At 48.6% G+C, this 25,348-nt stretch overlaps 1 protein-coding gene across 1 annotated transcript in view; it reads left to right on the forward strand.

The window, feature by feature from the left end:
- Positions 1–25,348, forward strand: part of sspo (SCO-spondin) — a 538,757-nt gene that overhangs the window by 4,339 nt on the left and 509,070 nt on the right. The window contains exons 3-5 of the mRNA XM_060824077.1: positions 1,449–1,608; positions 19,346–19,555; positions 25,101–25,183. Of these exons, the coding sequence (XP_060680060.1) occupies positions 1,449–1,608; positions 19,346–19,555; positions 25,101–25,183 (453 nt within the window). The remainder of the gene's footprint in view (positions 1–1,448; positions 1,609–19,345; positions 19,556–25,100; positions 25,184–25,348) is intronic.

A 25,348-nucleotide genomic window follows, 5' to 3' on the forward strand; every position in this document is an offset into this window, starting at 1 on the left:
GCTGTTACTGAGTGTGGGTGGGGGGAGGGAGGGGACGGTACACACTGCTGTTACTGAGTGTGGGTGGGGGGAGGGAGGGGACGGTACGCACTGCTGTTACTGAGTGTGGGTGGGGGAGGGAGGGGACGGTACGCACTGCTGTTACTGAGTGTGGGCGGGGGAGGGAGGGGACGGTACGCACTGCTGTTACTGAGTGTGGGCGGGGGGGGGGGGAGGGGTGTTTGTGAATGTTAGTTAAATGTTCTGGCTGGTGTCGAGCTCCTTGTATTATCGGTCACTGGCTGTGGAGATGGTTCACAGCTGCTGGTCTGTCTGTATAGTGTGGGTGTGTCTGTGCTGACCATTGTCAATCCCAGTGAGCCCATGGGTCTGCCTTTAACATGGCCATGTCGTTGAAGCCTTTGGATAATGCGATTATTCTGGTGAATTGATGCTGGGCTCCAAGGCCTGGATCTCCCTGTGTGAGGGTGGAGGATGGAGTGTGTGACAGTGACTCCAGGCACAGCTTCAATCGGTCGCAGTGAAACCTTTGTAGCTGCTTGTGTTCAGGATCCTCTGTGTTGAAGCTGAACATCAGTTCCTGATCCTGTGGGAATCTTTAATGGGAATCTGCTCCCATTCTCCCATTCTCCTTGGTCCCTGACAGATGGTCACTTCACTTCCCCGTTTATCAAGTCTCTGCTTGTACTGGAGTGGTGACTGAAGATGGGCAATGAGGGAGAGGGACGGTGAGACTATGACAGAGGAACCTCCATCCGTGTCTGTGTCTGGGGAGGGGAGAGGATGGGAGCTGTGCTCATGCCCACCAATGCCCATGTCAATCTGGTTCTGTTACAGATGGGAAGTGCTGTGTATCCTGTGGCACTGGGAAAACCCCACTGTGGAGGGATGCAGAGGATGGGACACCACTGTGTAACGCATGTGGAATCAGGTAACTGCACACAGCCAGTCCCACAAACTAATCCAGACTCTTACCGGGGGGGGCACAACCTCACTGGGGGATGGTCACATACTCTCACTCACTCACTCTCTCACACAGACACACAGACACAGGCAGACACTCTCACTCTCACGCTCACGCTCACACTCACACTCACACTCCGACTCTCAGTAGGTATGGACACACAGACACACCCACTCACCCCACACACTCTCTGTGCCATACTGAGACTGGACTATGTTCCAATGAGGACAGGCCCATTATTGAGGAAAGCCCTTTTTTCGGGGTTTGACAGTGGGATTGGTGAAAGTGTAAGACCTTGTGGGTGTGTCTGAGACCAGAGGACACCACCTCGGGTTAAGGAGCTACACTTTTCAAGAGTGGTAGAACTTTTGCTATTCAGTATATTCAAGGCTGAGACGGCCAGCTGCTTACTCAGTCAGGGAATTGAAGGTGATGGAAAAACCACCCTGTATTTTTCCTCATTTCTATATTTATGTGTTCCCAGGTACAAGAAATATCGCATTCGCTGCTTCAGCTGTTGGCATATCCCGAAGAAGGAGGGCCTGTCGTTTATCCATTGCCTTCGTTGTGGTGACCCACTGCGAGCCCCGGTCACTCAGCGCAGAGTGTGTCTGCACTGACCAGCAGGATGACCCAGAGCAGCTGTGAGAGTGGGCCAGTCGGGCAGGAGTTAGGGTGAAGGTGCTAATTGCTGGCTCCTTCCTGTCCATGAGGGACAAGAATATGTTTCTGTAATGTATTTCATCCAGTTTGTGAATGTTCAGGTGGGAACAGTGTGCAGTAAGTTTCTGGCTGTGTGTGGAATGTTCTAGAATGATCTGAGAGCCCCCTCTCTCTGTCTGTCTTGGGTGGCCTTTCTTTTTGTCAGATTTTTCTTTTTTTTTGGTGTGTGTTTCTCTCCCAATAAAATGGCTCCAATATTCTCCTGGAGCACAGCATCCAGTCTGCAGCAGTGTCTGTTAGTGAAATGATTTATTGTTGTCACATGTACCAAGACAGAGTGAAAAATGTTGTTTTGTGTGCTGCACAGCCAGACAATGCACAGTGTCGCAGCAAGGTGCAGAGAGAGAGAGAGATCAGAATTAACATACCCCCCTCCACACCGTCCCTCAGCTGTGATGAAGAGTCAGTGAGACTCCGTTAGCTTGCTCTCTCTCTCTGTGGATGCTGCCTGACCCACTCTGATCTCCAGCATTTGTATTCTGGCAATGAATAAGAGACCTGTTCACATGTCTGATAACAGCTGGGACGAAGCTGGTCTTGAATCTGTTAGTATGTGTATTCTAACTTTCCCATCTCCTGCCTGATGGAAGCGAGTATAACTGGGATGTCTTAATTCTCTCACCCTGGACAATCTGAGCATTGATTGACCCCCATTTGCCCCAATCCTGCCATTTCTAATGGTTCTCATCTCTCCTCCATGATCCCAGTCTCTCCCCTACCTGACTACCCCTTCCCCCACTATCTCTGTAGTCTCCCAGTGCATGCATCCTCCTGGGGGGTGTCAACTGCACAAATATGACCTGATGGAGCATGTCCTGCTGCTGAATTTGTAATTTATGGATAGATTCTCGAGTCCCAGTGTGATGGAAGATGATTGGTGATGTGTAGGAATATAGAGTTAAGGTTAAAACCAAATGAATATGATCTAATTGTGGGGCGATTTCATAGCTCTGCCTGATGGAAGGGTCCTGAATCCCCTGGAGAGAGAATGTGATCCTCTCACAGTCTAGCAGGGGGTTTCCAACTCCTCCTGGATCCTTTTGAGTGCACTCTTGCCCTTGGGTTGGCTCTCATGTTTGAGATGCCCAGCTCAGGGCAGGAAAGGGACGTTGACTCTGTGTCAATCCAGTCCAATTTCCTCAGAACCTGCAGTGTCTCGATGAGGGTCTCTCCATGTGTTTCTCGCTCCTTGATCACAAATCATCATTGAAGACTTGTCTTTCTGACTGAGACTTCATTGGAGAACATTTTCACCCCATCTCCCTATCACCCACGCACGCACCTCCTCTTCAAATAATTGTCCAATACCCTTTTGACAGCCTTGCCCCACACTCTCAGACAGTACACTCCGGACCCTAATTCCCCCCTCGGGTTAAAACACTTTTCCTCATATTGTTGATGCTCTGTCTTGTAATTGCTTTAAGGGTTTTGTCTGATGGCACCCTTTCTGTGTGTGTGTGTGTGCGCGCTGTGTGTGTGAGTGTGTGTGTGTGCGGTCAGTACCCGTGCAGCGCTGTCTCTGTCCTGACCAATCTTGCCGTTTTGTGTTGGGGTTTGGAGACTGACTGCTGATGTGCCCCTTTCCCAGGTGACTGGAGCCAACATCTAACTTTATTTTTGTAGGCCTTTGTTTTCAAGGCTTTGAATATTTTCTCCATCTCTACTTTCTCCAGATGCTGCATGATTTTGAAAGCCTCTTAAATCGTCATTCATCAAATAATCCCAACTTCTCCAGCTATTCCCTTTTACAGAACGGTCCTAGCCTTGGAGAAAACTCTATCAACTCCTCTCTGTCCAATATCTCACATTCTCATAGTACAGGCCCTTCAGCCCTCGATGTTGCACTGTCCTGTCAAACCATCCAAATTAAGCTATTCCATTCAATGACCATTGAAATGCCCTTAAAGTTGGCGAGTCTCCTACTGTTACATACCGTTGTGTGTTTTACCTGCCACCTATCTACCCACTTCACCAAATTGTCAATGTCCTTGCCGAGTTCCGTGCTGTCCTCCTCTGTGTACAATTCGTCCAAGTTTAGAGTCTTAGAGTCAGCCTCATTATGGTTTTATTTACTCCTTTTTGTTTTCTTATTTTTCCTTTTGTCTTTTCATTTACCCCACACTCCTCCCTAACTGCAGTAGTGTTTATTTTTCCCCCGTGCCCATGGGGTGTGTGTGTGTGTGTGTGTGTGTGTGTGTGTGTACAGGTGTGAGACAGTGAGAGATACAAGTGCACAAACTGCACGAGTGGCCAGTGACAAGCAGTGCCCTTCACATCAAAGGGCAATACTGTGATCAAACAGTGAAGGGGAGGGCAGGGACTAAATCAAAATACAGTTGGAGGGGGAAATGATGCACACCACTCCCTGCGGCGCCCACCTCTCCCTGAACAACTCCAGGGTGTTGGTGGAGACTGCGTGCTCCTTCTCCAAGGATACCCGGGCCCTAACGTAACCGTGGAAGGCGGGCAGGCAGTCGACCCTCACGGCCCGCTGCCTGGACCTGTTTATGGCCAGATCATTATGATAACTGTCAGGGTATGACCCAGTTCATAGGCATATATTGGGAATGTCAATGGGCTGGGGAACCCCGTGGACAAATGATTCTCTGGACATGAGCACACACATTGAGCAATACACACGGTTCCTTGTCACTCTGTTAGCGCTGTATAAATGTTAGTATGAGCCCATTTGATTCATCACCTCTAACTTCTCTCTCAAGGAAAGATTATAAAAACAGTTATTCAAGAAGGTCCTGTATGTAAAACGCAGGACAAATCCAACCTGGCCAATTACTGCCTAGTCTCCTCTCCATCCTCAGTAACGTGATGGACGGTGTCAGTAACAGGGCTATCAAGCAGCACCCGCTCAGCAACAACCTGCTCAGTGACTCCCAGTTTGGGTTCCCCCAGGGTCACTCAGCTCCTGACCTCAGTACAGCCTTGGGTCAAACATGGACAAAGGAGCAGAATTCCAGAGGGGAGGGGAGAGGGACAGCCCTTTGATATCAAGGCTGTGTTCGACCGAGTGTGGCATCACAGAGCCCCGGGCAAAACTGGAATCAGTGGGTATCGGGGGCACACTCTCCACTGGTTAGAGTCAGACCTGGCACACAGGAAGATGGTTGGTGTTGTTGGAGGTCAGTCATCTCAGCTCCAGGACATCTCTGCAGGAGTCCCTCAGGGGAGTGTCCCAGGCCCAACCACCTTCAGCTGCTTCATCAATGACCTTCCCTCCATCAGAAGGTCAGAAATGGGAATGTTCGCCGATGATTCAGCACCATTCACAACTCCTCAGACACTGAAACAGTCCGTGTTCAAATGCAGCAAGTTCTGGACAATATCCAGGCTTGGGCTGACACGTGACAAGTAACATTCCCCACACACAACTGCCAGGGCAATGACCATCACCAATAAGAGACAATCTAACCATCGCCCCTTCACATTGAATAGTGTTAGTATCACTGAATCCCTCACTATCAACATCCTGGGGGTTATCATTGACCAGAAACACACTTGGACTCACTGCATAAACACAGCGGCTACAAGAGCAGATCAGAGGCTGGGAATCCTGCAGCGAGTAACTCCCCTCCTGACTCCCCAAAGCCTGCCCACCATCCACAAGGCACTAGTCAGGAGGGTGTGGGAATATTCCCCACTTCCCTGGATGGGGGCAGCTCCAACAACACTCATTAAGCTCAACACCATCCAGGACAAAGCAGCCACTTGATTGGCACCAAATCCTCAAACATCCCCTCCCTCCCCCACCCACACTCAGTAACAGCAGTGTGTACCATCCCCTCCCTCCCCCACCGACACTCAGTAACAGCAGTGTGTACCATCCCCTCCCTCCCCCCACCGATGCTGAGTAACAGCAGTGTGTATCATCCCCTCCCTCCCCCACCAACCCTCAGTAACAGCAGTGTGTACCATCCCCTCCCTCCCTCACCCACACTCAGTAACAGCAGTGTGTACCATCCCCTCCCTCAGCAGTGTGTACCATCCCCTCCCTCCCCAACCCACACTCAGTAACAGCAGTGTGTACCATCCCCTCCCTCCCCCCCACCCACACTCAGTAACAGCAGTGTGTATTATCTATAAGATACACTGCAGAAATTCACCCAAATATCCTCAAACAGCACCCTTCCAAACATAGAACATAGAATAATACAGCGCAGAACAGGCCCTTCGGCCCTCGATGTGAACTAATCTAAGCCCATTCTCCAAGCCCAAACTCAATACCACTTCCATCCAGAAGGACAAGGGCAGCAGGTACATGGGGACCCCACCCCTTGCAGGTTCCCCTCTGAGCCCCTCACCATCCTGACTGGGAAATATATCACCGTTCCTTCACTGTCTCTGGGTCAGAATCCTGGAATTCCCTCCCTAAGGACATTGTGGGTCTACCCACAGCACATGGACTGCAGCGGGTCAGGAAGGCAGCTCACCCCCACCTTCTCAAGGGGCAACTAGGGACAAGTAATAAATGCTGACATGCCCACAGCCCACAAGTTAATGAAAATAATGCACACTACGAGCTGGTGTCTTACTGTCCCGCTCTCCTCCCCTCTGGAATTCAACTCTGTCCATGATTGACCCAAGGTCAGGAGGTGAGTGACCCTGGGGATACCCAAACAGAGCAGGTTATGACACCATCCATCACTTTACTGATGTCAAGGGTGACTGATGGGGTGGGGATTGGCCTGGCTGGATTTGTCCTGCTTTGTGACCAGGACATACCTGGGCAATTCCCCCATTGTCGGGTAGATGCCAGTGTTGTAACTGGACAGGAACAGCTTGGCTAGGGGAGCAGCAAGTTCTGGAGAACAGCTCTATTGCCAGAATGTTCTCAGGACCCATTGCCTTTGCAGTATCCAGTGTCTCTAAATGTCCTTGAAATAGGAATGTTGGTGTCAGGTTCTGTGTTTCGGAGTTTCGGGTTAGTGGTCCCTCTTGGTTGTTAATGGAAGGTAGGTTGAAGTATACAAAGGATTTCTGGAATGTTCCTCAGGGAGGGGGTTTGATGATGGATTTGGTGGTGAGGTGGCTTTTGGTGAAATTTCCTGTAACCCAAGTGACTTTTCTCTACCTTTCTCTGTCTCAAACAGCCGTGTCACGTCAGCTCCCATTGCCCAATCTCAATCTGCCATCCTACCCCCTCTCTCCCCCATCACCCATCACCCTCACGGGCTCCCCTGCTCCCTCTGTGACCCCTGTCCCCACAGACCAAACTCTTTTCCCTCTCTGTTTCTCTCTCTCTCCTTTCACTATCTGTCTGTCTCTCTGTCTCTCTCTCTCTCTCTCTATCCCCCTCTCTCACTTTTTCACTCTCTCTCTTTGTCTCATTCTTTCCCTTTATTTCTCTCTCTGTTTCTCACTCTCTGTGCATTTGTCACTGTCAGTTTTTCTCTCTCTCTCTCTCCATCTCTGTCTCCCATCTCCCTCCATCTCTCTATCTCTCCCTCCATCTCTCTATCTCTCCCTCCATCTCTCTATCTCTCCCTCCATCTCTATATCTCTCCCTCCATCTCTCTATCTCTCCCTCCATCTCTATATCTCTCCCTCCATCTCTCTATCTCTCCCTCCATCTCTATATCTCTCCTTCCATCTCTCTATCTCTCCCTCCATCTCTCTATCTCTCCTTCCATCTCTCTATCTCTCCCTCCATCTCTCTATCTCTCCCTCCATCTCTTTCCCCTTTCTATTGCAGGTTGCTGGGTCCATGATCTCTCTCTCTCTCTCTCTCTCGTTGCCAGGGTGATGTATCCTGTTTGGTGTGAGGTTATCTCAGTAGCTGGGGCTGTTGACTGTGGGATAACTCAGCAGGTCTCCTTTCATCCTGTTCGGTTGATGCAATCCCTTTGATTCCGGAATTTTCCGCTAATCTTCTTTTGTCCCGACTCTGTTTGATTTCTCGATCTGTGTTGGAATCTCCAATGAGAGCCTGCCCAGCTGGGGCTGCATCCAATCAGCTCGGGATCAGATGCTGTCTCATCCCTGAGTCCTCGCTGTATAAACCCTGGCTCCATCCTCCCTCCTTCACTCACTCACTCACTCACTCACTCGCTCGCTTGCCGGGTAACGTCAGCAGCTCGCTCCAGGTCAGTCACAACTTCACTCCCCCACTCCATCTCCCTCACCCAACCCCTACCACCTCCCTCCTTCTCTCTCCATCTCCCCCTCTCACACAATCTCTCCCTCCATCCTTCCCTCTCACTCACAGCACTCTCCCTCTTCTCCTTTAGATTCTCTCTCTCTCTACACCTCCCTCTCTCCTTTTCGATATCCTCTCACACCTCTTCCCCTCCCTCTCCCTGTTTCCCTCACACTCAGACCCCTCTCTCTCTCTCTCTCTCTCTCTCTCTCTCTCTCCCCTTCAGTCTGTCTCCCTCTCTGCACACTCTCTGTCCCTGGATCTTTGTCGTTGCTCTGCTCTCATCCCTCTATCCCTCTCTCATCTTTTCCTCTCTTTCTTCCTCACTCCCTCTCTCTCTTCCCCCAAAACATTCTTTCTCTGACTCTGTTTCTCTCTCTCCCTCCCTCCTTCTCCTTTCTTCCCTCACTCTCTCTCTCTCACTATTCTCTCACCCCCACCCCGTTTCCTCTCTCTCTCAGAATCGCAGCATTTTGTTTGGTGGAGAAGGTGGCAGACAGAGAGCTGGGTCAGTCTCCGTTACCAAGTACCAGTCTCCTGCCTTCTCCCTCTCTCTCTCTCTCTCTCTCTCCTTCCCTGTCTCTCTTCCTCCCTTTCCCTCTGAGTCTCTCTCTCTTTCTCTGCCTCCAGTCTTTCCCTTCCCACTCTCACTTTCACTCCCACTCTCTCTCTCTCTCTCTCTTTCTCTGGAATGGGACAAAGTTAAAAATCACACATCCCCAGGTTATAGTCCCACAGGGTCATTTGGAAGCGCTAGCTTTCGGAGCATCGCTCCTTCATCAGGGAACTGTCTCTCCCTCTCTCTCTCTCCTACTCTCTCTCTCGATCTCTCTATCCCTTTCTCTGTCTCACACTCTCCCTCTCTCTCCCTCTGTCCATTGTGCTGTGTTACGATGGATTGTTTGTGGATGTGTTTAATAAGGTTAGCCCCTTCCCCTTCTCAGATGTTAAACTAAAGTTCTGGCTGAGCAGACTGAACGACGTTCTGATCGTGTTGCTTGTGAAATTAAGCCGAATGTTTGGTTCAGATGTTGGTGGGTTCTGGTGTTGCAGCTCATGGTGGTTGGTGTATGAGTGCCTGCTCCTTATGTGGCTCGATTCCTCTCGACCAGCACAATCCAGGCAGGGAGGGAGCTCCGTGTAGGTCCCAGGGACCGAGCTCCGTGTGGAGTCACAGCGGCTGGGCCTGACCTTGAAGTGGGTCTGAAGGAGGTGATGGTGAAGTTGTACAAGACTCTGGGTAGATCCCAGCTGGAGGATTGTGGACACGACACAGTACAGCAGTGACTGAGAGCAGTGGGGGCAGGGAGGAGGACACGCTGGTGAGACTGAAGAACTCGCAATCGTTTTCCCTGGAGAGAAACAAGGGAACAGTATGCAGCCAATCAGCCCAGATATTGTCCCAGACTGACCGTGTCCCAGACTGACCGTGTCCCAGACTGACCGCGTCCCTCACTGACCGTGTCCCTCACTGACCATGTCCCTCACTGACTGTGTCCAACACTGACCATGACCCACACTGACCGTGTCCCACACTGACCATGTCCCTCACTGACCGTGACCCACACTGACCGTGACCCACACTGACCGTGTCCCACACTGACCATGTCCCAGACTGACCGTGTCTCACACTGACCGTGTCCAACACTGACCGTGTCCCAGACTGACCATGTCCCACACTGACCGTGACCCACACTGACCATGTCCCTCACTGACCGTGTCCCAGACTGACCATGTCCCACACTGACCGTGACCCACACTGACCGTGACCCACACTGACCATGTCCCTCACTGACCGCGTCCCACACTGACCGTGTCTCACACTGACCATGTCTCACACTGACTGTAACCCACACTGACCGTGTCCCTCACTGACCGTGTCCAACACTGACCGTGTCCAATACTGACCATGTCCCTCACTGACCGTGTCCAACACTGACCGTGTCTCACACTGACCGTGTCTCACACTGACCACGTCCCAGACTGACCATGTCCCAGACTGACCGTGTCCCAGACTAACCATGTCCCACACTGACCGTGACCCACACTGACCATGTCCCACACTGACCGTGTCCCAGACTGACCATGTCCCACACTGACCGTGACCCACACTGACCGTGACCCACACTGACCGTGTCCCAGACTGACCATGTCCCACACTGACCGTGACCCACACTGACCATGTCCCTCACTGACCATGTCCCACACTGACCGTGTCTCACACTGACCGTGTCTCACACTGACCGTGTCCCTCACTGACCGTGTCCCACACTGACCATGTCCAACACTGACCATGTCCCTCACTGACCGTGTCTCACACTGACCGTGTCTCACACTGACTGTGACCCACACTGACCATGTCCCTCACTGACCGCGTCCCACACTGACCATGTCTCACACTGACCGTGTCTCACACTGACTGTAACCCACACTGACCGTGTCCCAGACTGACCGTGTCCCAGACTGACCATGTCCCACACTGACCGTGTCTCACACTGACTGTAACCCACACTGACCGTGTCCCAGACTGACCGTGTCCCACACTGACCGTGACCCACACTGACCATGTCCCACACTGACCGTGTCTCACACTGACCATGATCCACACTGACCATGTCCCACACTGACCATGTCCCACACTGACCATGTCCAACACTGACCATGTCCCTCACTGACCATGTCCCATACTGACCGTGTCCCACACTGACCGAGACCCACACTGACCGAGACCCACACTGACCGTGTCCCACACTGACCATGATCCACACTGGCCATGTCCCTCACTGACCGTGTCCCTCACTGACCGTGTCCCACACTGACCATGTCCCTCACTGACCTTGTCCCACACTGACCGTGTCCCTCACTGACCATGTCCCAAACTGACCGAGACCCACACTGACCATGTCCCACACTGACCGTGTCCCTCACTGACCGTGATCCACACTGACCATGTCTCACACTGACTGAGACCCACACTGACCGTGACCCACACTGACCGTGTCCCAAACTGACCGAGACCCATACTGACCATGTCCCATACTGACCGAGACCCACACTGATTGTGACCCACACTGACCGTGACCCAAACTGACCGAGACCCACACTGACTGTGTCCCACACTGACCGTGTCCCATACTGACCATGTCCCATACTGACCATGTCCCACACTGATTGTGTCCCACACTGACCGTGTCCCACACTGACCGTGACCCACACTGACCGTGTCCCACACTGACCATGTCCCATACTGACCATGTCCCACACTGACTGTGACCCACACTGACCATGTCTCACACTGACCGTGTCCCTCACTGACCGTGTCCCAAACTGACCGAGACCCACACTGACCATGTCCCACACTGACTGTGTCCCTCACTGACCGTGATCCACACTGACCATGTCTCACACTGACCGTGACACAAACTGACCGAGACCCACACTGACTGTGTCCCACACTGACCGTGTCCCATACTGACCATGTCCCACACTGACTGTGTCCCATACTGACCATGTCCCATACTGACCGTGTCCCACACTGATTGTGTCCCACACTAACTGTGTCCCACACTGACCGTGTCGCATACTGACCATGTCCCATACTGACCATGTCCCACACTGACCGTGACCCACACTGACCGTGACCCACACTGACCGTGTCCCTCACTGACTGTGTCCCACACTGACCGTGTCCCACACTGACCGTGTCCCTGTGTATTATCACTTCTGTGTCCACTTCTTGATGGTGGTGTCATTGTCTGGTTTGGATTTAGGATCATTCTGTTCCTGGAGCCTGAACCTGACCCGATCTAAGCCTCGATGCCTCCCCTCCTCACCCTCGCCAGCCTCATCCTACAGCTGTTCCCACAAGCTGAAGCTCCGAATGGGTAAGGGCACCCCCTCCACAACCTCACCCCCACCCTCATAGTGTGTAATTGTGTGTGACTGTGTGTAACAGCGCGTGACAGAGTGTACATGTGTGCGACAGTGTGGGACAGAGTGTGATTGTGTGCAACAGCGTGTGACAGAGTGTAACTGTGTGTAACAGCATGTGACAGAGTGTAACTGTGTGGAACAGCGTGTGACAGAGTGTAACAGTGTGTAATTGTGTGCGACAGCGTGTAACAGTGTGTGACAGAGTCTAACTGTGTGTAACTGTGTGTGTTAATGTGTAATTGTGTGTAACAGCGTGTGGCAGTGCGCAACTGTGTGTAACTGTGTGTATCAGTGTGTGACAGAGTGTAACTGTGTGTGACAGTGTGTAACAGAGTGTGACTGTGTGTAATTGTGTGTGACAGCGTGTGACAGAGTGTAACTGTGTGTAACAGCGAGTGACAGAGGGTAACTGTGAGTAACTGTGTGTGTTAATGTGTAACTGTGTGTGAATGTATGTGACAGAGTGTAACTGTGTGTGACAGCGTGTGCCAGAGTGTGACTGTGTGTAATTGTGTGTGACAGCGTGTGACAGAGTGTAACTGTGTGTAACAGCGAGTGACAGAGGGTAACTGTGAGTAACTGTGTGTGTTAATGTGTAACTGTATGTGACAGAGTGTAACAGCATGTGACAGAGTGTAACTGTGTGTAACAGCATGTGACAGAGTGTAACTGCGTGTGACAGCGTGTGACAGAGTGTAACTGTGTGTAACTGTGTGTGCTAATGTGTAACTGTGTGTGACAGCGTGTGACAGAGTGTAACTGTGTGTAACTGTGTGTGCTAATGTGTAACTGTGTGTAACAGCGTGTGACAGAGTGTAACTGTGTGTAACAGCATGTGACAGAGTGTAACTGCGTGTGACAGCGTGTGACAGAGTGTAACTGTGTGTAACTGTGTGTGCTAATGTGTAACTGTGTGTGACAGCGTGTGACAGAGTGTAACTGTGTGTAAAAACGTGTGACAGTTTGTAACTGTGTGTGACAGCATGTGACTGAGTGTAACTGTGTGTAACAGCATGTGACAGAGTGTAACTGTGTATAACTGTGTGTGACAGAGGGTAACTGTGTATAACTGTGTGTGGCAGTGTGTAACTGTGTGTAACAGCGTGTGACAGAGTGTAACTGTGTATAACTGTGTGCGACAGCATTTGACAGATTGTAACTGTGTATAACTGTGTGTGACAGCATGTGACCGAATGTAACTGTGTGTAACAGCGTGTGACTGAGTGTAACAGTGTGTAACAGCATGTGACAGAGTGTAACTGTGTATAACTGTGTGTGACAGAGGGTAACTGTGTATAACTGTGTGTGGCAGTGTGTAACAGCGTGTGACAGAGTGTAACTGTGTATAACTGTGTGTGACAGCATGTGACCGAATGTAACTGTGTGTAACAGTGTGTGACAGAGTGTAACTGTGTATAACTGTGTGTGACAGAGGGTAACTGTGTATAACTTTGTGTGGCAGTGTGTAACAGCGTGTGACAGAGTGTAACTGTGTATAACTGTGTGTGACAGCATGTGACCGAATGTAACTGTGTGTAACAGTGTGTGACAGAGTGTAACTGTGTATAACTGTGTGTGACAGAGGGTAACTGTGTATAACATTGTGTGGCAGTGTGTAACAGCATGTGACAGAGTGTAACTGTGTATAACTGTGTGTGACAGAGGGTAACTGTGTATAACTGTGTGTGGCAGTGTGTAACTGTGTGTAACAGCGTGTGACCGAGTGTAACTGTATGTAACAGCGTGTGGCAGTGTGTAACTGTGTGTAACAGCGTGTGACGGAGTGTAACTGTGTGTAACAGCGTGTGGCAGTGTGTAACTGTGTGTGACAGCGTGTGACAGTGTGTGACAGAGTGTAACTGTGTGTAAAAGCATGTGACAGTGTGTAACACTGTATGACAGAGTGTAACTGTGTGTAACTGTGTGTGACAGAGTGTAACTGTGTGTAACAGCATGTGACAGTGTGTAACTGTATGAAACAGCGTGTGACAGAGTGTAACTGTATATGACAGGGTGTGCCAGAGTGTGACCATGTGTAACTGTGTGAAACAGTGTGTGACAGAGTGTAACTGTGTGTTACTGTGTGTGACAGAGTGTAACTGTGTGTAACAGCATGTGACAGTGTGTAACTGTATGAAACAGTGTGTGACAGAGTGTAACTGTATATGACAGGGTGTGCCAGAGTGTGACCATGTGTAACTGTGTGTAACAGCGTGTAACAGTGTGTAACTGTGTGTAACAGCATGTGACAGAGTGTAACTGTGTGTAACAGCATGTGACAGTGTGTAACTGTATGAAACAGCGTGTGACAGAGTGTAACTGTATATGACAGGGTGTGCCAGAGTGTGACCATGTGTAACTGTGTGTAACAGCATGTAACAGTGTGTAACTGTGTGTAACAGCATGTGACAGTGTGTAACTGTGTGTGACAGCGAGTGACAGTATGTAACGGTGATTAACAGTGCGTGACAGAGTGTAACTGTTTGTGACTGTGTGTAAGAGAGTTTAACTGTGTGTAATTGTGTGTAACAGTGTGTGACAGAGTGTAACAGCGTGTGACAGAGTGTAACTGTGTGTAATGGAGTGTTACTGTGCAACAGTGTGCAATGTGTCTAAGTGTGTGTCACAACGTTTGACAGCGTGTGACTGTGCGTATCAGTGTGTAAATGTTTGTAAACATATGTAAACAGCGTGTAATAGCATATAACTGTGTGTACCAGTGTGTAATATCATATAACTGTGTGTACCAGTGTGTAACAGTGGTAATAGCATATAACTGTGTGTACCAGTGTGTAATAGCATATAACTGTGTGTACCAGTGTGTAACAGCATGTAATAGCAAATAACTGTGTGTACCAGTGTGTAACAGTGTGTAATAGCATATAACTGTGTTTACCAGTGTGTAACAGCGTGTAATAGCAAATAACTGTGTGTACCAGTGTGTAACAGTGTGTAACAGCATATAACTGTGTGTACCAATGTGTAACAGTGTGTAACTGTGTTTAACAGCGTGTGGTAGAGTGTAACTGTGTGTAACAGCGTGTGACAGTGTAATTGTGTGTAACAGCGTGTGCCAGAGTGTAACTGTGTGTAACAGCGTGTGCCAGAGTATAACTGTGTGTGACAGATTGTAACAGCGTGTGACAGTGTGTAACTGTATGAAACAGCATGTGACAGTGTGTAACTGTGTGTTACTGTGTGTGACAGCATGTGGCAGAGTGTAACTGTATGTGACAGGGTGTGCCAGAGTGTGACCGTGTGTAACTGTGTGTAACAGCATGTGACAGAGTGTAACTGTGTTTGACAGAGTGTAACTGCATGTGACAGAGTGTAATTGTGTTTAACTGTGTGTGACAGTGTGTAACTGTGAGTGACTGTGTATGACAGCGTGTGACAGAGTGTAACGGTGATTAACAGTGTGTGACAGAGTGTAACTGTTTGTAGACTGTGTATAAGAGAGTTTAACTGTGTGTAATTGTGTGTAACAGCGTTTGACAGAGTGTAACAGCGTGTGACAGAGTGTAACTGTGTGTAATGGTGTGTCACTGTGCAACAGTGTGCAATGCATCTAAGTGTGTGTCACAACGTTTGACCCTGTGTGACTGTGCGTATCAGTGTGTAAATGTTTGTAAACATATGTAACGGTGTGTAACAGCGTGTGTAAGTTTTGTAACTGTGTTTAACTTTGTGTAACAGCGTGTAACAGCATATAACTGTGTGTACCAGTGTGTAACAGCGTGTAATAGTATATAACTGTGTGTACCAGTGTGTAACAGTGTGTAACAGCATATAACTGTGTGTACCAGTGTGTAACAGCGTGTAACAGCATATAACTGTGTGTACCAGTGTGTAACAGCGTGTAATAGCATATAACTGTGTGTACCAGTGTGTAACTGTGTGTAATAGCATCTATGGGCGGCACGGTGGCACAGTGGTTAGCACTGCTGCCTCACAGCGCCTGTAGACCCGGGTTCAATTCCCGACTCAGGCGACTGACTGTGTGGAGTTTGCACGTTCTCCCCGTGTCTGCGTGGGTTTCCTCCGGGTGCTCCGGTTTCCTCCCACAGTCCAAAGATGTGCGGGTCAGGTGAATTGGCCAAGCTAAATTGCCCGTAGTGTTAGGTAAGGGATAAATGTAGAGGTATGGGTGGGTTGCGCTTCGGCGGGTCGGTGTGGACTTGTTGGGCCGAAGGGCCTGTTTCCACACTGTAAGTCTAATCTAATCTAATCTAATAACTGTGTGTACCAATGTGTAACAGCGTGTAATAGCATATAACTGCGTACCAGTGTGTAACAGCGTGTAATAGCAAATAACTGTGTGTACCAGTGTGTAACAGCATATAACTGTGTGTACCAGTGTGTAACAGTGTATAATAGCATATAACTGTGTGTAACAGCGTGTAATAGCATATAACTGTGTGTACCAGTGTGTAACAGTGTGTAACTGTGTTTAACAGCCTGTGACAGTGTGTAACTGTGTGTGACAGCGAGTGACAGTATGTAACGGTGATTAACAGTGTGTGACAGAGTGTAACTGTTTGTAGACTGTGTGTAAGAGAGTTTAACTGTGTGTAATTGTGTGTAACAGCGTTTGACAGAGTGTAACTGTATGTAACAGCGTGTGGTAGAGTGTAACTGTGTGTAACAGCGTGTGACAGAGTGTAACAGCGTGTGACAGAGTGTAACTGTGTGTGACAGAGTGTAACTGTGTGTAATGGTGTGTTACTGTGCAACAGTGTGCAATGTGTCTAAGTGTGTGTCACAACGTTTGACAGTGTGTGACTGTGCGTAACAGTGTGTGACAGTATGTAACTGCATGTAACCGTATGTAACATCATGTGACAGAGTGTAACTTTGTGTAACCGTGCGTAACTGCGTGTAACAGCGTGTGACAGTGTGTAACTGTGTGCGACAGAGGGTAACTGCGTGTAACAGTGTGTGACAGAGTGTAACTGTGTGTAACAGCGTGTGACAGAATGTGAATGTGTGTAACTGTGTGTAACCGCGTGTGACAGTGTGTAACAGTGTGTGACAGAGTGTAACTGTGTAACAGCGTGTGACAGAATGTGACTGTATGTAACTGTGTGTAACAGCGTGTGACAGAGGGTAACTGTGTATAACTGTGTGTGGTAGTGTGTAACTGTGTGTAACAGCGTGTGGCAGTGTGTAACTGTGTGTAACCGCGTGTGACAGTGTGTAACAGTGTGTGACAGAGTGTAACTGTGTGTAACAGTGTGTGACAGAATGTGACTGTATGTAACTGTGTGTAACAGCGTGTGACAGAGGGTAACTGTGTATAACTGTGTGTGGTAGTGTGTAACTGTGTGTAACAGCGTGTGGCAGTGTGTAACTGTGTGTAACAGCGAGTGACAGAGAGTAACTGTGTGTAACAGTGTGTGACAGAGTGTAACTGTGTGTGCTAATGTGTAACTGTGTGTGCCAGAGTGTAACTGTGTGTGACAGCGTGTGCCAGAGTGTAACTGTGTGTAACAGCATGTGACAATGTGTAACTGTGTGTAACAGCGTGTGACTGAGTGTAACTGTGTGTAACAGCATGTGACAGAGTGTAACTGTGTGTAACTGTGTGCGACAGCGTGTGGCAGTGTGTAACTGTGTGTAACAGCGTGTGACCAAGTGTAACTGTGTGTAACAGCGTGTGGCAGTGTGTAACTGTTTGTAACAGCGTGTGACAGTGTGTAACTGTGTGTGACAGCGTGTGGCAGAGTGTAACAGTGTATGACAGAGTGTAACTGTGTGTAACTGTGTGTAACTGTGTGTGACAGAGAGTAACTGTGTGTAACAGCATGTGACAGAGTGTAACTGTGTGTAACTGTGTGTGACAGAGTGTAACTGTGTGTAACAGCATGTGACAGTGTGTAACTGTGTGTAACAGCATGTGACAGAGTGTAACTGTGTGTAACCATGTGCAACAGCGTGTGACAGTGTGTGTAACAGCATGTAACAGAGTGTAACTGTGTGTTAGGGTGTGTGACTGTGGGTGACAGAGCGTAACTGTGTTTGACAGAGTGTAACAGTGTGTGACAGAGTATAACTGTGTGTAATAGTGTGTAACTGTGTGTGACAGCGTGTGACAGCGTGTGACAGAGTGTAACTGTGTGTAACTGTGTGTGACAGAGTGTAACTGTGTGTAACAGCATGTGACAGTGTGTAACAGTGTATAACAGCATGTGACAGAGCGTAACTGTGTGTAACAGCATGTGACAGAGTGTAAGTGTGTGTAACAGCATGTGACAGTGTGTAACTGTGTGTGACAGCGAGTGACAGTATGTAACGGTGATTAACAGTGCGTGACAGAGTGTAACTGTTTGTAACTGTGTGTAATTGTGTGTAACAGCGTGTGACAGAGTGTAACAGCGTGTGACAGAGTGTAACTGTGTGTAATGGAGTGTTACTGTGCAACAGTGTGCAATGTGTCTAAGTGTGTGTCACAACGTTTGACAGCGTGTGACTGTGCGTATCAGTGTGTAAATGTTTGTAAACATATGAAAACAGCGTGTAATAGCTTATGCCCGAAACGTCGAATTTCCTATTCCTTGGATGCTGCCTGACCTGCTGTGCTTTAACCAGCAACACATTTTCAACTGTAATAGCATATAACTGTGAGTACCAGTGTGTAACAGCCTGTAACAGCATATAACTGTGTGTACCAGTGTGTAACAGCGTGTAACAGCATATAACTATGAGTACCAGTGTGTAATAGTGTGTAATAGCATATAACTGTGAGTACCAGTGTGTAAGAGCGTGTAACAGCATATAACTGTGTGTACCAGTGTGTAACAGCGTGTAATAGCATATAACTGTGTGTACCAGTGTGTAACAGCGTGTAACAGCATATAACTGTGTGTACCAGTGTGTAACAGTGTGTAATAGCAAATAACTGTGCGTACCAGTGTGTAACAGCGTGTAACAGCATATAACTGTGTGTACCAGCATGTAACAGTGTGTAATAGCATATAACTGTGTGTACCAGAGTGTAACAGTGTGTAATAGCATATAACTGTGTGTACCAATGTGTAACAGTGTGTAATAGCAAATAACTGTGTGTACCAGTGTGTAACAGTGTGTAATAGCATATAACTGTGTGTACCAGTGTGTAACAGCGTGTAATAGCATATAACTGTGTGTACCAGTGTGTAATAGCATATAACTGTGTGTACCAGTGTGTAACAGCGTGTAACAGCATATAACTGTGTGTACCAGTGTGTAACAGTGTGTAACAGCATATAACTGTGTGTACCAATGTGTAACAGTGTGTAATAGCATATATCTGTGTGTACCAGTGTGTAACAGCGTGTAATAGCATATAACTGTGAGTACCAGTGTGTAATAGTGTGTAATATCATATAACTGTGTGTACAAGTGTGTAACAGCGTGTAATAGCATATAACTGTGAGTACCAGTGTGTAATAGTGTGTAATAGCATGTAACTATGAGTACCAGTGTGTAATAGTGTGTAATAGCATATAACTGTGTGTACCAGTGTGTAACAGCGTGTAACAGCATATAACTGTGTGTATCAGTGTGTAACAGTGTGTACTTGCTGTGCCCCACAGACACTGGTGTGAACAGACTGTGGAGCTGTCCCGAGTTGAGGTGATCTCTCCCCGAGCCGAGGCGGAGGTGCCTTGTGCCGGTCTCTATCACTACAACCTGAACGGGTGGAGGTTGGACCAGGAGAAGATGCGAGCTGTGTATGGAGGAGACAATGGTATCTCCCAGTATTACACCCAGTCTGGGCCCGAGGCTCTCTGCTTTGTTCACAAGTAAGTGTATAATGACAGGACACCCAGTCCCTGTCCCTCACACCCCACTGCCCCCAAATGTCCACCTCCCTGCCAAGTAACTCCCTTCCTTTCTCCCCACCCCCACACCTCCAGTCAATCTCCCCTTCCCCTCTGCACTATATCTACACTAATCCCACTTCCCTCACTGGGCCCAGAACCTGGAATGTTATGAACTTTTGAATGCTCCTCCCAGGGAGTTTTCTCGTGTTCCATTATAGGATGTGGCTATTGCCTATGTCTAACTACCCAGAGGGTCAGCCACAGAGCTGTGAGGCTGGAGTCACATGGAGGCCGACTGGCTCAGGATGGTGTGTTGCTCTGAACCTCCGTCTCTCGGTGTGTCCAGCAGGATTCAAGCAGGAGACCCCAGAACATGAGCTTAGTGTCTGGATGAATAATCAAGTGATCATTCCACTGTCCCAGTACGTTCACCACCTTCTCAAAGGGTGTGAGGTTTTTATCTGCGTCCCCTCCCAGGCAGTACACTCCAGATCCACCACCCTGTGGGTAAACAGTCCCACTTCACATCCCAGGGAAACCCCTGGTTTCACATCAGAAATGTGACCCTTCATCTCAGGGGAATCGCTGCTTCCTAGCCATCCTGTCCATGCTGTGATAATTTTACACACCTCTATCACATTCCTCTCTTAACCATCTCTGCTTGAAAGAAAACAATGCGAGCTTATCCAGCCTCTCCTCATCATTGAGTCTCTCCATCACAGGCACCATTCTGGGAATCTCCCCTGAACTCCCTGTAAAATGCTGCGAACACATTCGGGTGGAAGTCACCAACCTGACCCTTTAACTCAATCCCATTCTGCACAGTTACTGCCTGAATTATTCCTGAATTACTGATTCCGGATTTTATTTCTGCAGGATATTCCTGTTGCTGTGTAACCATTGTGTGTGTGTGTGTGTATGTGTGTGTGAAGGAGTGTGTGAGTATGTGTGTGTTTGTGTGTGTGTGTGTGTGTGTGTGTGAGAGAGAGAGTCTGTGTGTGTGTGATGTATATGACATAATGTGTGTGTATGTGTGTGTGAAGGAGTATGTGAGTATGTGTGTGTGTGCATGTGAAAGTGTGTGTGATGTGATGTGTGTGAGAGAGAGTGTGAGTGTCTATGTGTGTGAGAGAGAGAAAGAGTGTGTTTGCGCGTGAGTGTGTGAGTGATGTGTGAGTGGGTGAGTAAGTGCGTGTGTATGGGTGTATGAGAGAGAGGGTAGGTGTGTGTGTGTGAGTCTGAGTGTATGTGTGTGAGTGAATGAGTGTGTGTGTGTGTGTGTGAGCATGTGTGTGTGAGAAAGAGAGTGTGTGTTTGTGCATGTGAATGTGTGTATATGTGTTTGTGTGAATGAGTGCATGTGACAGACTCTATGTGTGTGTGTGTGTGAATGAGAGAGTATGTGTGTGTGTGATGTATATACATAGTGTGTGTATGTGTGTGTGAAGGAGTGTGTGATTGTGTGTGCATGTGAGAGTGTGTGTGATGTGATGTGTGTGAGAGAGAGTGTGAGTGTTTGTGTGTCTGTGTGTGCGAGAGAGAGAAAGAGTGTGTTTGCGCGTGAGTGTGTGAGTGATGTGTGAGCGTGTATGTGAGAGAGCGTGTATTTAAATAAGTGTGTGTGTGAGAGAGTGTGTGCGTGTGTCAGTGTGTGTGTATGTATGTGAGAGAGAGAGTGTGTATGGGTGAGTGTGTGATGTATGTGAGAGAGACAGTGTGTGTTTGTGTGTGTGTGTGAATGAGAGTGTGTGCTTGTGAGTATGTGCGTGTGAGAGAGAGTGTGTGTGAACGTGAGTGTGTGCATGTGTGTGAGACACATCAGGTGCTTGTGAGTATGTGGGTGTGAGAGAGAAAGAGTGGGTGGGTGAGTGTGTGTGTGGATGAGTGTGAGTATGACTGTGTGTGAGAGAGTCTGTGTGTATGTGTGTGTGAGAGAGATAGAGTGGGAGTGGGTGTGACAGTTTGTGTGTGTGTGAGAGAGTGTGTGTGTATGTATACGCGTGTGTGTATGCGTGAGAGGGAGAGTGGAAGTGTGCGTGTGTGAGTGAGTGTGTTTGTGTGAGAGAGAGACTTTGTGCATGAGTGTGTGTGTGAATGTGTGTGTGTGAGTGAGATTGTGTGTGATGTGTGTGAGTGTTTGAGTGTGTGTGTGTGCGCATGTGTGTGAGAGAGATGTGTGAGTGAGAGAGAGAGACAGTATGTGAATGAGAGTGTGTGTACATGTGTGTGTGTGAATGAAAATGTGTGCGTGTGAATGAGTGTGAAAGAGAGTATTTGAGATAGTGTGTGTGTTTGTGTGTGTGTGAGAGAGTGTGTGTGAGAGAGAGAGTGTGTGCATATGAGCGTGTGTGTGAGAGAGTGAGACAGTGTGTGTGCATGTGAGTGTGTGTGTGAGAGAAACTGTGGATGTGTGAGTGTGTGTGTGAGTGTGTGTGAGTGAGTGTGAATGTGAGTCTGTGAGTGTGTGTGAGAATATGTGTGTGAGTGTGTGAGTATGTGTGTGTATGTGTGCGAGTGTGTGTGTGAGTGTGCGAGTGTGTGTGTTTGAGTGTGAGTGTTCAAGTGAGTGTATGCGTGCATGAGTGAGTGTGTGTGCATGTGACTGTGTGTGAGGGTGTGTGTGTGTGAGTGTGTGAATGTGTGTGTGAGGGTTTGTGTGTGTGTGTTTGAGTGTGTGTGTGTGTGTGTGAGTGTGTGTGAGTGAGTGTGTGAATATATGTGTGTGTGTGAGAGTGCGTGCGTGTGAGTGTGAGTGTGTGAGTGTGAGTGTATGAGTGCATGTATGAGTGTGTGTGAGGGCGTGTGTGTGTGAGTGTTTGAGTGTGTGTGAGTGAGTGTGTGAATGTGTGAGTGTGTATGAGAGTGTATGAGAGTGTGTGAGTGCATGTGTGTGAGTATGTGTGAGAGTGTGTGAGTGTGTGTGTGTGTGAGAATGTGCGTGTGTGTGTATGCGAGTGTGAGTGTGTTCAAGTGTGGGTGTGTGAGGGTATGTGTGTGAGTGTGTGTGTGTGAGTGTGTGAGTGTGTATGAGAGTGTGTGTGTGAGTGTGTGAGTGTGTGAGTGTGTATGAGAGTGTGAGAGTGTGTGTGTGAGAGTGTGTGTGTGAGTGTGAGTTTGTGTGAGTGTGTGTATGTGTGTGTGTGTGTGTGTGCGAGTGTGTGAGACTGTGTGTGTCTGTGAGTGTGTGTGTGAGCGCGTGTGAGTGTTTGTGAGAGAGACAGTGTGCGTGTGAGAGACAGTGTGTGTGTGTGTAAGTGTGCGTGTGAGTGTGTGTGAGTGAGTGTGGGAGTGTGTGTGTGTGAGAGACTGTATGTGAGTGTGTGTGTGTGAGTGTTTGTGTGAGTGTGTGAGTGTGTGTCTGTGTGTGAGTATGCATGAGAGTGTGCGAGTGTGTGTGTGTATATGAGTGTGTGTGTATGTGTGTGAGAGTGTGTGAGTATGTGTGAGCATGTGTGTGTGAGAAAGAGAGTGTGTGTTTGTGCATGTGAATGTGTGTATATGTGTTTGTGTGAATGAGTGCATGTGACAGACTCTATGTGTGTGTGTGTGTGAATGAGAGAGTATGTGTGTGTGTGATGTATATACATAGTGTGTGTATGTGTGTGTGAAGGAGTGTGTGATTGTGTGTGCATGTGAGAGTGTGTGTGATGTGATGTGTGTGAGAGAGAGTGTGAGTGTTTATGTGTCTGTGTGTGTGAGAGAGAGAAAGAGTGTGTTTGCGCGTGAGTGTGTGAGTGATGTGTGAGCGTGTATGTGAGAGAGCGTGTATGTAAATAAGTATGTGTGTGAGAGAGTGTGTGCGTGTGTCAGTGTGTGTGTATGTATGTGAGAGAGAGAGTGTGTATAGGTGAGTGTGTGATGTATGTGAGAGAGACAGTGTGTGTTTGTGTGTGTGTGTGAATGAGAGTGTGTGCTTGTGAGTATGTGCGTGTGAGAGAGAGTGTGTGTGAACGTGAGTGTGTGCATGTGTGTGAGACACATCAGGTGCTTGTGAGTGTGTGGGTGTGAGAGAGAAAGAGTGGGTGGGTGAGTGTGTGTGTGGATGAGTGTGAGTATGACTGTGTGTGAGAGAGTCTGTGTGTATGTGTGTGTGAGAGAGATAGAGTGGGAGTGGGTGTGACAGTTTGTGTGTGTGTGAGAGAGTGTGTGTGTATGTATACGCGTGTGTGTATGCGTGAGAGGGAGAGTGGAAGTGTGCGTGTGTGAGTGTGTTTGTGTGAGAGAGAGACTTTGTGCATGAGTGTGTATGTGAATGTGTGTGTGTGAGTGAGATTGTGTGTGATGTGTGTGAGTGTTTGAGTGTGTGTGTGTGTGCGCATGTGTGTGAGAGAGATGTGTGAGTGAGAGAGAGAGAGACAGTATGTGAATGAGAGTGTGTGTACGTGTGTGTGAGAATGAAAATGTGTGCGTGTGAATGAGTGTGAAAGAGAGTATTTGAGAGAGTGTGTGTGTTTGTGTGCATGTGAGCGTGTGTGTGAAAGAGTGTGTGTGTGAGAGAGAGTGTGTGTGTATGTGAGTGTGTGTGAGAGAGTGTGTGTGAGAGAGAGAGTGTGTGCATATGAGCATGTGTGTGAGAGAGTGAGACAGTGTGTGTGCATGTGTGTGAGTGTGTGAGAAACTGTGGATGTGTGAGTGTGTGTGAGTGTGTGTGAGTGAGTGTGAGTGTGAGTCTGTGAGTGTGTGTGAGAATATGTGTGTGAGTGTGTGAGTATGTGTGTGTATGTGTGCGAGTGTGTGTGTGAGTGTGCGAGTGTGTGTGTGTTTGAGTGTAAGTATTCAAGTGAGTGTATGTGTGCATGAGTGAGTGTGTGTGTGCATGTGACTGTGTGTGAGGGTGTGTGTGTGTGAGTGAGTGTGTGTGTGAGGGTGTGTGTGTGTTTGAGTGTGAGTGTGAGTGTGTGTGTGAGTGTGTGTGAGTGAGTGTGTGAATGTATGTGTGTGTGTGTGTGAGTGCGTGTGAGTGTGAGTGTGTGAGTGTGAGTGTGAGTGTGTGAGTGCATGTATGAGTGTCTGTGAGGGCGTGTGTGTGTGAGTGTGTGAGTGTTGGAGTGTGTGTGAGTGAGTGTGTGAATGTGTGAGTGTGTATGAGAGTGCGTGAGTGCATGTGTGTGAGAGTGTGTGAGAATGTGTGTGTGTGTGTATGCGAGTGTGAGTGTATTCAAGTGTGGGTGTGTGAGTGTGTGTGTGTGAGGGTGTGTATGTGAGGGTGTGTGTGTGAGTGTGTGTGTGAATGTGTGTGTTTGAGTGTGTGTGAGTGAGTGAGTGTGTGAGTGTGCATGAGAGTGTGAGAGTGTGTGTGTGAGTGTGTGTGTGAGTGTGAGTTTGTGTGAGTGTTTGTGTGTGTGTGAGTGCGTGTGCGAGTGTGTGAGAGTGTGTATGTGAGTGTGAGTTTGTGTGAGTGTGTGTATGTAAGTGTGTGAGTGTGTGTGCAAGTGTGTGAGACTGTGTGTGTGTGTGAGTGTGTGAGTGTGTGTGTGTTTTTGTGAATGGCCTGATGACACTCTGTGTTAATCTGCTCTCCCAGGCCGGCGGAGACAGTGACCGTGAGGTTTAACAGCACGAGATATGGATGTTGTGCTGGGTACAGCGGGTCTCAGTGTACTGAAGGTGAGCAACTCAGCAATCTCGGACCGCTGACCCCTCACACACCCACCCCCCCAGCTTCCCCCCCAGATTGTCCCCAGCCCCTGGCTGTTTGCCTGGGCACGGTTTGGAGAAATGTAGTTTGTGTGGAGTGGAGGGGCCATCTCCTGCTCCAGTTTTGCCTGTGTT

Source organism: Hemiscyllium ocellatum, chromosome 4, assembly GCF_020745735.1.
Source record: "Hemiscyllium ocellatum isolate sHemOce1 chromosome 4, sHemOce1.pat.X.cur, whole genome shotgun sequence".
Classification (NCBI taxonomy): domain Eukaryota; kingdom Metazoa; phylum Chordata; class Chondrichthyes; order Orectolobiformes; family Hemiscylliidae; genus Hemiscyllium; species Hemiscyllium ocellatum.